Raw genomic sequence first — 13,506 nt, forward strand, 5'->3', positions numbered from 1 at the left:
GATCTAAAGAGGACTACCTTTGCTGCTGATAGTTTTAATATATCTCTTATCCATTGCTGTGTATGATATGTAATAATTATTGCACATTGACCATAGTAAGCTTCAAAAATAAGGTTCAAACCCTCAACATAGATTAGCATGAACTATCAGTTTTAAGCACTAAATGTCCTGCCCTTGAAGACCTCATCGATAATTTTCTTTTCTGCAACTATGGTGAAATAAGCCAACGGTACAGATTATCATCCTATGAATTAAATGTTAATCCACTCAATAATAGTGAGGTCTACATATTGCACTCAGTGGTTGATATTATAAATGATTATTGTTGTTTAGCACCTGTGTAGATTGGAAAATTGTGAAATTGAATTTAAATTTTGTGGTCAAGCTCATTTTACACCTTCTCTGCCTGCCCATTCATAATTGCCTGAAAATATGTTTTTCATTGTCATTTTATTTTCTGATGGTCTTAAAATTTATTTAGACCACACAGTCAAATAGAGTTGAATTTAAATTCTGATCTTGCACAGTATTTGACATTTTTAATTAAATTTTATCAGGAATGATGACAGCTTAAAAGCAGCTGGGTCAGAAGATAAAAAAAATTGCATAAGTCTAAGAACACATGTATTGGCAATAACTGAAAGATTGAAAGTGTTCATATAGCTAATTAACTAGGATCAAAGACAGGAGTGGCATGTATGGAAAGGCTATTGAAGTTTGGTTTGTGATTTGAAATGGATAGAAAATTAGATGGGATTTGAAATTTCTATGAAATGCATGACAGAGCACTGTGCGATAATGGACACCAAAATGTTGTGGAGGATGAAGGGCATGATAAAAGTAGGAATGGAGTCAGGATTTGAGGAATAGATATTATATATTTATTATAGAAACTATGGGAATGAGGTTCAAATTGAATCCTTCAAACAATCCAATCCCAAGTTTGTGATTTGCATATGCCCTGCAACTTGACAGTTATGATATATTGCAATGTTGAATCATAGTTGCCTCCACATTTATTCAGTTTTGCCAGGTTTGGAATAATTATGAGAGGGTGGCATGCATTGAAGTGTGCTCCCAGGTCTAATGCTGAATCTCTCCAATAGAAAACCTTTACAATGATATTAAATTTTGTACAAAATAGGCTTAGAGAAGTGTGGCCAGCGGCTACAAATGAATGCCTTAAAGAGGATATGACGCTGGTACCCAAAATTGTGTTCAACTAGGTATCACATGAAATGGAGCCCGAATGTTTAGCTTTAGTTCGTAATATAGATACTTTATTATTCGTGTATATTATTATGGAATAAGTAACTGCAGTAAGTCCGTATGTTGTTTACTATGAAGATCATTGGCAATAAGAGAAGTAACTTATGTACTTTAAGGTGGCTGTAAGTATTATCACACTGTGCAGGGAACTTTTTTTGCTGATTCTGCATTAGATCCTCTGGTAAAAATTCTAACAACCAAAAATTTCTTCCGTAAAAATGCTCAGGGTAGCTATTAATTTCTACGATTTTGGGAAAAATCAGGGGTGCATATACTAAATGACATCAGAACATATTTTTTAACCAAGTTCGTAAATTATGATTTGTTATAAATACAGAAATCATGTTAGCGTGAGTTTATTAAAAAATGCTGGGAGGACCTATTCCATTAGATTTCCAATGGGAATCCTCAAATTTACAAGGACATGTGCAGTCAGAATGACAGTATTCATGTGTAGGTCACTAGCTTCTTCACAGAGAACTCTGTGAAGCAAATTCAACGTAACCTTGACCCAATATAAATTGAGTGCATAGTACAGTACCAACTGTATTAATAATTATTTATGGCTTATCTTTGTTTTCCAGTTTCAGTTAAAAAGCATGATGAAGGTTGCCTATTTTTCATTTGACTTGTTGGTTTTCAACAGGTTACATCAGGTATTTCAGATTACTATTGATAAGACTTGTTAAAATATTATCAATCGTAATTTATGCATCTGGTAAAGAAGTTTTCATTTTTTCATATGTTTTCAAAATTTTTGTGAAATCCCAGGTGAGTTCTCATATCAAACCAGTTTTCTGAGGAACCTCACCTGGGAGTTGCTCTGCTAAGTGTTGTCAGTCTTCTAGAGTGCATGTTCTTGTATAGCTGATCTCTGACCAGGAAGTGCTTTCAAATGTCCAAAATATGAATATTGCAGGCGGATGGAAGAGGAAAGCGTGCAAGAGCAACGGCGGCAGAATCGAAACCGTAAACCAAAGGATGGGGAAGCAGTACCACCTGAACCATCTGCCACACCAATGTTCTGCCAGTCTCAGCAGACGACATCCAGTAATAATTCCCAGCTGCGGCTCCATGAACTTCGAGCCGAGACATATAATGGAATGGTTCGACTGCTCAAGCCAGGGTGCCGCACAGTCATCCTACTTGTGGACAATGACTCGAGGAAGAAGTTGTTGCTTGCCTTCCACAAGATAGTGTGGCCGTACCGCAAGTATGCTTCTTTTTTTTCATCCATTCCATTGAGATGCTTCAATGTCTTTACATTTCCAAGGCAACATTTTTCTACTTCCTAAACTTTATTTCACGTTATCAATTTAAGTGAAGAATAAGTGGTTCTATCTTGGACCTACTCCCTTTTCCTAATACGTTTGTTTCAATCAAGGATGATGTAAAAGAGGAAAGCTATCAAGGGGTGAGGGAGTTAACACTGAATAGAGAAGAATGGAGGGCTGCAGTAAACCAATCGTTAATCGAAATACTGATAATGATATGTCCTTCATTATGGTTATTATTTAGTAGTGTACTTGAGGCTTGACTACTAAATTAATTGCATTGAGGCTGGTTTTGATGCCAAATTTTTGTTCACTAGAATGAAGTCATCGATTCAAATATGGTAAATTTACTCAGAATTGGGTTTTAAGTGCAGGAAACTCTTGATTTCTCATGATTATGGATGCATAATGAAGCATGGATAATCGAAATACACAGAAAATATGGTTGTGACATAAATGGTTGTGAATAGAAACTCTCCTCTTTCATTCCATGTTAATTTCAGTTTTTTTAGAAATAAAGAGTGCATTTCTTCGGTTTTTCAGTCATTTTATAAAGGTGGAATTATAGATTGGCTGTAAAAAAGAACTATCATAAAGTGAATACCTGAAAGTATTTTCCTCAGAAAGCTTAACCAATCACGTCGTCAGGAAAAAACAAATGACTGCCAAAGAATCAATTTTTAAAAGGTATATTATCATATGATACCGATTTAAATTATGCATTGTAGATAGTTGATGACTTATTTGTTGCATAGTAAAACTCTTTATTTGCTCACCATGAGGGAAAATATGGAAATTTTGGGGCTAAGGATTGCAAGGAAAATGATAATGGAATAGTTCAAAAATTTTACATTAAAATATTAAATATTGTTGACAACTTTTGCTTTTTGTGGAATTTTGAACAAATAAGTAAGTTAAGGCATTTGAAAAAAAGTATTTTTTAAAAAGGATATCGAAGTTTCAAACCATTTAATTATCTTTAAGAATGTAATTTTATTAAAATTTCGAGGTGCTGGTAATAAAGTAGCTTGGATAATCTTCAAAATGGATAATCTGTGCATGTATAATTGAGAGTTTACTGTTCTGTATTAGTCTGAATGTAAAACTTTTTTTCTATTTGTAAAGGGCCTCAAAACAATTCTGATAATGTTGTTATTGATTCAGACACTAACCTCAGTCAGACAATAGAACAGAAGAGGTGAGTGAGGATTCATAATCATTGATTTCAAAGGGAATCATTCGCAATTGTCACTAACTTAAATGACATTAAAAAATATTCATATACTGAAATTAGCAGCGCCCTCTTACAAACTTCATTACATGCCAAAATGCAGTGCTAAAATATGAGAATGGTTGTGATAGTATTTGGACCTGTACTTAACTACAGATAAATGAAAATACTGTAGATTCTTGATTCTTTTATAAGAGCAGGGAAGCATCAATATTAATGTCATTTTAAAATCAAGTTTATTTTCAATGATGTTAAGTGAGAGTTGATTTTCATAAGCTTTCTTAAGGAAGCAATAATTCACTGTCATTAATGCTTCCATCACAATGTAGAGTGTTGCCATATTTCCTGGCTCATGAGACGCAATATGCTTTTTCAGGTTAGAATATTTAAAAAAAAATGGATCAGACTGCATAAGATCAAAGCATTTTGATGTTAACACACAGTACAAAAAAATTGAATCATTACATTAAAAATAAGCAGCTACACATATATCAGCTTGTGTTCATTGTAGAATGCCAGAAATTCAACATTGCAGGATTTAATTGTCTTTAGCTGTCCATATTCTGGAGCGTTATTCATGAATCCAAGTTTAAATGCATGACAATCATTTCTCTTAAGATTCCATGGGGTTATTGTCATTTTAATTTTTTGAGCGATATTAGTTTCTGTTGTATTTGATATTATCAAAATTTGTATTAAAAACACCCATTTTCAATTTTCAATGCATGTACAGGGTCCGTACAAGAAGTATCGGGATTGGTTCCAAGAATCAAAATTTATTGCAGTCATCATTACAATTACTTAATAATCTTAAAAAAACATTCCTCCTGCATCGATACAAATAGTTCGGTGCTACTGCCACTCATCAAAAGCCCACTGGAAGTCAGTTTTCGGAATACTGTTGGGAGCCTTTGTCTTCGCCGCTTGAACCGCCTCAATGGAGTCGAACCTTTGAGGTAATAACGAGAAAATCTTCATCTTCCTGGACGCAGTCTGAAATTTCTTGCAAAATTGCCACCCGTGACAGTTTTTGTTCCTCGCTCAAGACTTTCGGCACCAGCTTCGCGCACACTTTCCTCATCGCAAGATCCTCTGTTACAATGGTGTGGACGGTTCCAAATGAAAGGCCCGTCTCCTCACTGATAAAGGCCCTACAGTGCATAGTGATGTAACATAAAAGGTTTTGTGGAATATTTCTAGGAACACAAAAGCTGCTTAATATCTTGTGCTTCTGAGGGAAAATGTATTCTAATCCTTACAATAATCAAAGAAAGGTATTCAGAGACAATTCGGACTACTTTTTAAGCAATAAAGTTATGTATTTCAAAGTATACAGCGTACCATGATGACACTTGTTGTAACAATTGATTCAAAACCTTACTAGAGCAATCCCAGAAATGCCCGACCCAGTAAAGAAAACACAAAAATTTAGGAAAAGAATGTATTTATTTTGCAACATCTCCTTTCAGCTCTATACACTTAACCCAGCGATGTTTATAAGTTCGATACTCTTTTTCTAATTTGAACTTTCTTGCTCCTGAAAATAGCCATTAACTGCTGACATCACATCTTCATGGTTGGAAAATCTTTGACTTCTGAGCCATTTTTTCAAGTTTGCAGACGGAAAATAATCGGAGGGGGCCAAATCTGGCGAATAGGGTGCATGAGGGAGCAATTAAAACTTTAATTCATGAATTTTGGCCAGTTCAATAATGGATTTGTGAGCTGGCGCATTGTCTTGGTGAAACAACACTTTCTTCTTAGCCAAATGCGGCTGCTTTTGCTTGATTTCTCTCTTCAAACATTGCATTAAGTTCACATAATACTCGCCATTGATAGTTTTTCCTTTTTCAAGATAGTCAATGAAAATTATCCCTTGTGCATCCCAAAAAACCAACGCCATGACCTTGCCTGCAGATGAAACAGTCTTCACCTTCTTTGGAGCCGGTTTTAGTTGCTTTTTGAATCCATTGTTTTGATTGTTCTTTTGTCGCGGGTTTGAAGTAATCGACCCATGTTTCGTCCATGGTTTTGAAATGGCACAAAAATTCTGCTTTGTTGCTGTGAAACTTTGCTAAACACTCAATTGAAACATCGTCACAACACTGGTTTTGCTCGAGTGTGAGCAAAATCCATCTTGCACACAGCTTTATCATGTCCAAATTTTCAGTGTGAATGCATTGTACTGCACTTTTTGAAATGCTTACTATATCTGCTAGCTCATGTACTTCCAGTTGACTATCATCCAGTATCACCTTTGTGGAAATTCTTTTCCGTTTCTGGGCTCATCACCTCATTTGGTCGACCAATGCGATGCTCGTCTTAACAGCTCATATGGCCTCGTTTAAACTCTGCTACCCAATATTTTACTGTTGTAAATGAAGGAGCAGACTCACCCAGAGTAGAATCCAGTTCAGCTTTTATATTGCTTGGACTGAGGCCTTTCTAATAAAAGTATTGTATCACAAAATGATGACCAATTTTCTCCATTTTCACAAACTCACTGAAAATGTTCACTATTGATTCCTTACAAACAAATACTTAACAATGTGGCATCTTCAAACTTGAAACAAATGCTTTCTAGATTGTGTAATTTCTAATACAGTGATATTTTTCCAACAACTACCTCCATCTCTAGGTCAGGGCGGGTAATTCTGGGACCACCCTCGTATATTTTCATTGTATCATTTGCATTTAATAAAGTGTCATGTATATTGTCATAATCACCATTATACACTTGTGAAGGTATCATGATTCTGTTCTCTGTGTATTGCAATAAAACTAGGTAGAGTATAAATAGGGTTTCAATAGCTGTTTTGAATTGTTTTTTACATATGTGGAATGTCTTGCTCTCAATTATGAGCTGAAATCAGGAAGTCTCTCAAGGAGATTGGAAGAGCTCCATGAGAGTAATAGTAAAAGTTATAACAGTGTGTGTAAATTGAGTTTCAATGCATTATATTGTTCATGTGTCAACCACATTTTGTTTATTGGAGAAACTAAGTTAATGTTTAATTGGTGCCTTTCTTCCCTGGGCTTATTCATAATCTGTTGGATTAGATTTGTGTAAGTGAAACACTTATGGCAAATATCTCTCTGCTTGTAGAAACAAAACTCTCATGTTTGGTTACATCTCCCTGGAGCGAGGTCTGGATTGGTACAAGAGACTATTGACACTTAGTCTCCTCGAGCCACGAGAGTTGAACATCAACCCAAAGAATTGTATTGGAACTGTGTTATCACTCAATGGGCACCGGAAGTACTTCTGCATGTATCATGCAAAGCATCCTGAGTGTTCCAAAGGAAAAGGCTCCAAGGTAAAGTATGTTTCTGTTTTCACTTTAAAACTTGTGTTTTTTGTGGTCACGCTTGGGACTACAATATGGGACTAACTATGATAGTTAGTAGATAATTGAAGTTGAAATTGCATAACTATTTGAGAAAATTTGAAGAAACAGAATAAGTTAGGTATAAACTAGATATATCTAGGAATGAATTACAGACCTGGGAAAAAGTATCTGGCCAAGATCCCGGACAAGTACAATGTGTGAATTTAATTGCTGGTCTAGTTAAATATTTGTCTTGTTTCTCTCTCATTAGTTGTTCTAAATTACATTTAATGTAACCTTTAATCTAAATTAGCTCTCTGCCAATGAATAAGTTTTCAATGTATGTAATTTTTTGGAATACCATATTTACCTAATGATGAAATAATTTTTTTTTACTCGTATCGAAAAAATAGCATAAATTCAAGCCTTAGACAAATTCTTTTATTTTATAGGACTCTGAAGTAAATAATAGAATTCTGGATCAATTTTCACTACAATTGAATTTTTTCTACGAATCATAATTGGATTTGGTTTATTTAAAAAAATGGAATTTTGGAATTGGATACATTTATATAAACAATTGTGATCTAACTATGTTATTAAAACGACAGTCGCAATTCATGGAATATTCAATGTATGTTAGCCTTTAAAGTGGTCTTTTTATTGTTTTTGAGATTTTGCTGTAATTTTTTACATTGAGAAAACAAGGGCTGATGTAAACAATTTTTTTAAGATTTAAACCTAAATTATCTTCTCATAAAAAAATTTTCTTAACCTTTTCAAAGTCAACAAATATCAAATGAACTTCCGGATCAATCTCATGAATCTTCTCACTTATTTGCTGCTAAAGATATGACCCGTACGGGATTATCCTATGGTAAATGCTGCTAAAACTTCTAGTGATGTAGGCCATCACACTAATCCCCTTATTACTGTTTGAGTCTTCTTTGCTCCCCTTTTTATAAATAATGGATAGATAAGATAAAAACTATTCTTCGGGTATTTAATCTCTTTCAAGAATCTGCTTGAATAATATGCAGAGGAGCTCTATCAACTGGGTTTATTCAATCTCATAAATAATTTTAGAGTAAATAAAGAAAAGAGGTGAATTTTTGAACTTGTCAGAAATTTTATATTTGAATCAGGATGTAAAATGAGAATTTGGAATCCCCAATGAGAGTGATTTATCTTTTAATCATGAGAGCACTTCATGCTTGCCATGTTATGTCATTTCCCATGAAAGCGGTGCTCAATAACCCAAATTATAAATCAAGACAGAATACAGTAATACTAGTAGCTCTGAACAGCGATGAGTAAGGATAATACCTGATGAGATCCCAACCCTTGAGAGAATATTAAGGAGTAAGGGCATTATTTTCATCAGGAAAATCGGGAGAGTGTATGGAATGGGAAAGTAAATGATGAGTGGCCACCCTGTAATCACATAAGGACAATGTAGTAATAAAGGGAAGCATATATTTGAGCATGATACTCTGCTATGACAATTAAGATTGTGTGAAGCAATGTAGTTTAAATGAAAAAGGCCAAGATGACCATAATTATGTTCTAGTAATTTATTAATTATCAAGGCAATTTATCATTATAGCGGATGGTCAAAATGACCAAGCACTTCAGTAACTCGGAGGCAAATGCAGCTAATGGAGCCTTCATGGGGTTTGACACAAGTGAATCAGATGATACAGAAACATCAGATTTGGAGCAAGGGGATAAACAACTAGAGGAGGTATGTTGAACCTTAATGTACAGCTATTGGTTGCATGGATCAAGGAGCAGTGTCAATTTAGAAGCGATTAGTGGGAAATGATAGACTTTTTTATCTTAAAAATTTCAATCTGTCATGCTGTAAATATGTTTATGTAAACCATGGAAATTGAATTGCTTTCATGAGCTTGTAAGGAGAATTATGGTCTTTGGAGTAGTGATATATTACTGCTGCTTCCTACCCCCTGCTACTCATTTGCCAGTCATGTTACAAGCAGTCAGTTGAGTCCATATGTTAAGGAAATTTAATTACTTGCATGTTGTTTGAGTTAGATACAATTACCCTGATTGTATCTATTTCGGGTTAACTGCCACTTCGTAAAATCATGAAAAGTGAGCAGTTTTCCAGTCTCAGATTGTTGATAGTTGTTGAAGAAGACTTGAGGTCCATGTTAACGCAATCCTTTTGTGCTTCCCTTGCATATCCTCTCCCTCTCATCATGAGTCTCCCTCTCTCCACCCCTCCCTCTTGCCCTCCAAGCGTTCTTCGTTTGGACATCTGAGGGTGACTTCCATCAGCACAGTCCCTCTCACGACCCCCATTTTTTTTTTCTCTCTCTCTCATTGGTTGCCGTCCTTGCGTGACTGCGGCTTCCTCCAACCAATCATGCTTGCGCATGCACGTACAATCAAGGAACCCTTGTTGGACAAGTACAGCAACGTTGTGTTCCAGGGCAACTTGCTGGATGGCCTTCCAAACTGGCTGGACCGACTCTTTGAGGGCAGCACGCACCGATACTACGTCAACTACTGGCCAGACTTCCCCCCAAAGTAAGGAGAGACACAGACGCAAACCAAACCTCCCGTGTGAGCACACTTGCTTCATGCACCCCCCACATGCACCTCCATTGCACGGTGGTGCATCAAGGTGTTCACTCACTCCCTTTGTCCCCCACACTGCAAGACCCTGCAGGTCAAATTTATGGGTGGGTGCTGCCACCAGTGCTGGGACCCTGGACTCTGTTGTCACATGACCATGCATTTTGCTGGCAGCACTTCGTCTTCATTTGGTAATAGTCGGTGGCTGCACAATGACTTGTGGTGGAGGCATTGTGGTAAAAATGTTTGAGCATTTTTATTGTTGGTGGTGGGAAAGTATGTTTATTGATGTGCCATATCTTGCGTTGGTGCCATGCTCAAACCCTTCCTTTCAATGTAATGATTAAAAGTTGTTGATGGTACCTTAAAGGCTCAACTCTTTGTTGAATCCCATTATCCATGCTTCACCCATGGTAACTGCATCAGCGCCAAATAAAAAGGCCTCAGGCTGCCAACTTTTGCTTGAGGAAAATATTTATTATTGCCTGAGGTCAAGTTGCCTCAGAGCTGTTTATTCTGAATCTTTCAATAACTACATGAGATGCTGCCAGTTCACTCAAATTATCAGTCAGTTATTTCAAGTTTGTTCTCAAATGGAGTGGCAAGAACATGGTAATATTAAAAGAATATTTTCCTATATTCACAGAAGAATAAATTGAGTAAATGTAATGATTTTTTTGATAGCTGCCGAAAGTTTCACGTGCTGTTTCATTAGTGACTAACTGTAGCTTTTACATCATATTTCAGGGGATTTTTTCATGTCTCCCTTTTTTTTTGATTGCGATTTTTTCATTTCCTATCCCTTATCTAGATAGCAAATTAAGTTGTTTGATCATTAAAAAGTGAACTAAGTAGGTTAGTAGTTATTTTCAATTTCTCATTAAATTTATGTGAATTATATATAACAAAAGCATACAAGAAATAATCAAGCAAATATGTATGCATAAACCCAAACGTGAGTCCTTCTCTACATATGACAGGATTAAAAAGTGTTTTATGACTCATTATCTTCTTTCTGCATAAAGAGAAGTATTTTTTTGCCTTTTCCCGTTTAATGTGTCAATTTCAAATCTGTTGAAATGGTGAGCGGGGTATAGATGTCTCATTTGTTTTAGAGGTTTTTTGGAAAATCCAAATGACTATAGATCTCTCTCTTCAATGATAAGGAAATACACTTTTTAGAGTTTACTTATGAGAGATGAGAAAAGAGAGTTGCAAATTGAATTTGAAAGATTTGAAAGGAAGGGGTTTTTTTGTGGAAATTAAAGTTGTTTTTTCTTGGTTCTCATCTCCTCATCAGTCACCATAATCCACAGCCGCAACATGCTGACATTGAGTTTGAAGACGTGAGCCCTGGGGACTGAGCTTGACGTGAGAATACCCTCCCTTCCCTTGGTCGCTCGCTTGCTCTCACGACTGCACTAAAAAGCAACCCTCGAAGAGTATGGGCATGAGTGAGAGGACTTCTGAAAGAAATAAAAAAGAGAAATCACTGATAAAAGAATGAAGCATTGAAAGACCCATTCCTTTTTTTTTGTCAATAGTTGCTGGATTTCTGGAGTCATTGCTTTCATTCTCTCCTCAATCTCTCACCTGGGACATAAAAGAAAAGAGCAACATAACCTGGCAATGCTGAGATACAATGCATGCTGCCTCTCTTGCCTTCCTATTGATGACCATGTGCCTCAGAAAAATTTAAAAAATGAAAAATTGTGTAAATGGGATTGTCAACAAAAAGACTTGACCAGTGATATATTATGATGTTGTGGTAGGGGCAAGTATCGCCGATTCAAAGACTGTGTCTGTTGTTGTATCTTAGAATTGTTGCCAATGAAATAAGTATTGAGAGGAAAAAAACCCTGTACATAATTCGTTACTCTGCCATTACATATAAATGGATTTGTATGAATGGAAAAAGGGGCAGGAGTGCATATGAGATGATGTTGGAGTGTGAGGTTTTTCTGCATTCTCTGGTCTCCGTGACCAGCTCAAGGTAACCAGTTGTGGTAATCCATAAGGCTGATGCAAAATTCAGTTCTTGTGTGTTTTAGTGTTTTCACATGGGTTGAGGAGTTTTATTTGTTAAGGCATGGTGAAAGCTACATTTTTGGCTTCAGTGTTGGATTGGTCCCGCACTGAGTATGCATCTGAGCATATCGAATGCCAGGTAAATAGTTTAATGTATGTTTTTTGTAGGATTACAATATATTTGGCCAAAAGAAGTAAAAAAATACTTGTATACCTCCACAAAATATTGTGGCAACTTTATTGACTTCCATGTTGGAATTTTGTGTTACATATCCACTAAATTAATTGCCCGAGGTTAACTTGTCTTTCTTATTTATTTATATAGCTTTGAAATTTAAAAGACATGCGAAGAGACAGGTGCAGTGCAGTGTTGAAATTTGGCAGCTGTAAAGTATTTGACAGAAGGAAATGCCTGTGTATTCTGATTAATGAGGGTTCTTCTTTCTCAGCCTTTTTGTAAAGTATTCCAAGTGCCACTGTAGTACCTTAGAGATGGGATAATGCAGAATCAGAACATGGGTAGCCAGCAGCTGCTCCTACCTTTATTGGCTTGTCATCATTGTCACTAAACAGCTGCAAGGAAAAGTTTTTCATGTTCAGCATTGAAAAGCTAATTAGCCCATTTGGGTAAGTTTGTTAAATAAACAGGGATAAATTTCATTGTTGCATCTGTTCCTGGGCCTACCCGAGAAGGGATCGGCATGTAGATAATGTGTGTATACATCAGATACTATGACTTTCTACAGTATAGAATGTTCCTTCTTGAAATTTGGCAGCACAATGTCTGGAACACAATTTGTACCCATGAAAACAATGATGCTATTCCAAAATGATGTAATGACACTCCAATCTTCTAAATCCGGATACTATTCACTCACTCTTGTGACACAGCACTCAAGTTTGACAAAAGCATGTTCTTTTAAGTCTAACGTGATTGAAGATTGTTTTATATTGACTTTCAGGGGCCATTCTTTTCAATTTAATCTTATCTAGAGAGGATGGAGGGTACCTTGAAGCAAACATTTTCTGAATGGCACGAATAAATTGTTTAAATGCTCGTACATATACTTGTCAGGAAATGCTGGGAATGCTCCTCATCTGTATGCCATAAATAATTAAGAGTAAGTTGAGTCTGATTTTGTCATGGAATAAGAATGAAAATCATATGATATGGCTGCTCTAACCAGATGGATTTTTGTCTTTTCCCAGATTTCCCTTGTTAAAAATACTGAATTATGATTTGTTTACCATTCTTTATTATTTTTAGTCTCATAGTGTGGTGAACATTCTATTAAAAACCATGCATCAAGTTATATTATCAATAAATAAATGTATTTAAAACTCAGCTGAAAAAAGTTAGCTCTTTTTTGTGTTTTGATGCAAACATTTCTGTTTACTTTCACATGCTGTTCCTTTTCAAGTTAAAAAAAAACATTTTTTTTCTTTCTCTCTGGAAATTTAATTATTACATATCCTACAAAAATGGGTAACTTTATCAGGTCTTCACAATTTTAAATATGATGATCCTACTGATCATTTTGCAAATGTATAATTCCACCAAGCTTCAAGCGAGAAGGGAGTGTTAACATTTTAATGCAGGGTTTTCTGCGGTTTTAAGTAGTGTTTAACAAATAAAAACAATTTACATTACTAATGGGTATAAAAAATATATTAAAATTTAAAGAGATTTTTATTGTTACTTGATTATTCTCTCTTTTTTAGTGAGCTAATAAATCACAAAATTATGAAATTCATTCTCTGATGAAAAAAATAA

At 35.5% G+C, this 13,506-nt stretch overlaps 1 protein-coding gene across 2 annotated transcripts in view; it reads left to right on the forward strand.

Moving 5' to 3' along the window:
- Positions 1 to 13,077, forward strand: part of l(3)80Fg (dnaJ homolog subfamily C member 16 l(3)80Fg) — a 36,687-nt gene extending 23,610 nt beyond the window's left edge. For both annotated transcript variants that reach the window (XM_071590663.1, XM_071590664.1), the window contains exons 10-14: positions 2,189 to 2,482; positions 6,881 to 7,091; positions 8,710 to 8,847; positions 9,520 to 9,656; positions 11,005 to 13,077. In XM_071590663.1, coding sequence (XP_071446764.1) covers positions 2,189 to 2,482; positions 6,881 to 7,091; positions 8,710 to 8,847; positions 9,520 to 9,656; positions 11,005 to 11,068 — 844 coding nt within the window. In that variant the 3' untranslated portion in view covers positions 11,069 to 13,077. The remainder of the gene's footprint in view (positions 1 to 2,188; positions 2,483 to 6,880; positions 7,092 to 8,709; positions 8,848 to 9,519; positions 9,657 to 11,004) is intronic.
- Positions 13,078 to 13,506: the final 429 nt, after the last annotated feature.

The sequence above is a fragment of the Hetaerina americana genome, unplaced genomic scaffold (assembly GCF_022747635.1).
Source record: "Hetaerina americana unplaced genomic scaffold, ioHetAmer1.1.p SCAF_4, whole genome shotgun sequence".
Taxonomy (NCBI): Eukaryota; Metazoa; Arthropoda; class Insecta; order Odonata; family Calopterygidae; genus Hetaerina; species Hetaerina americana.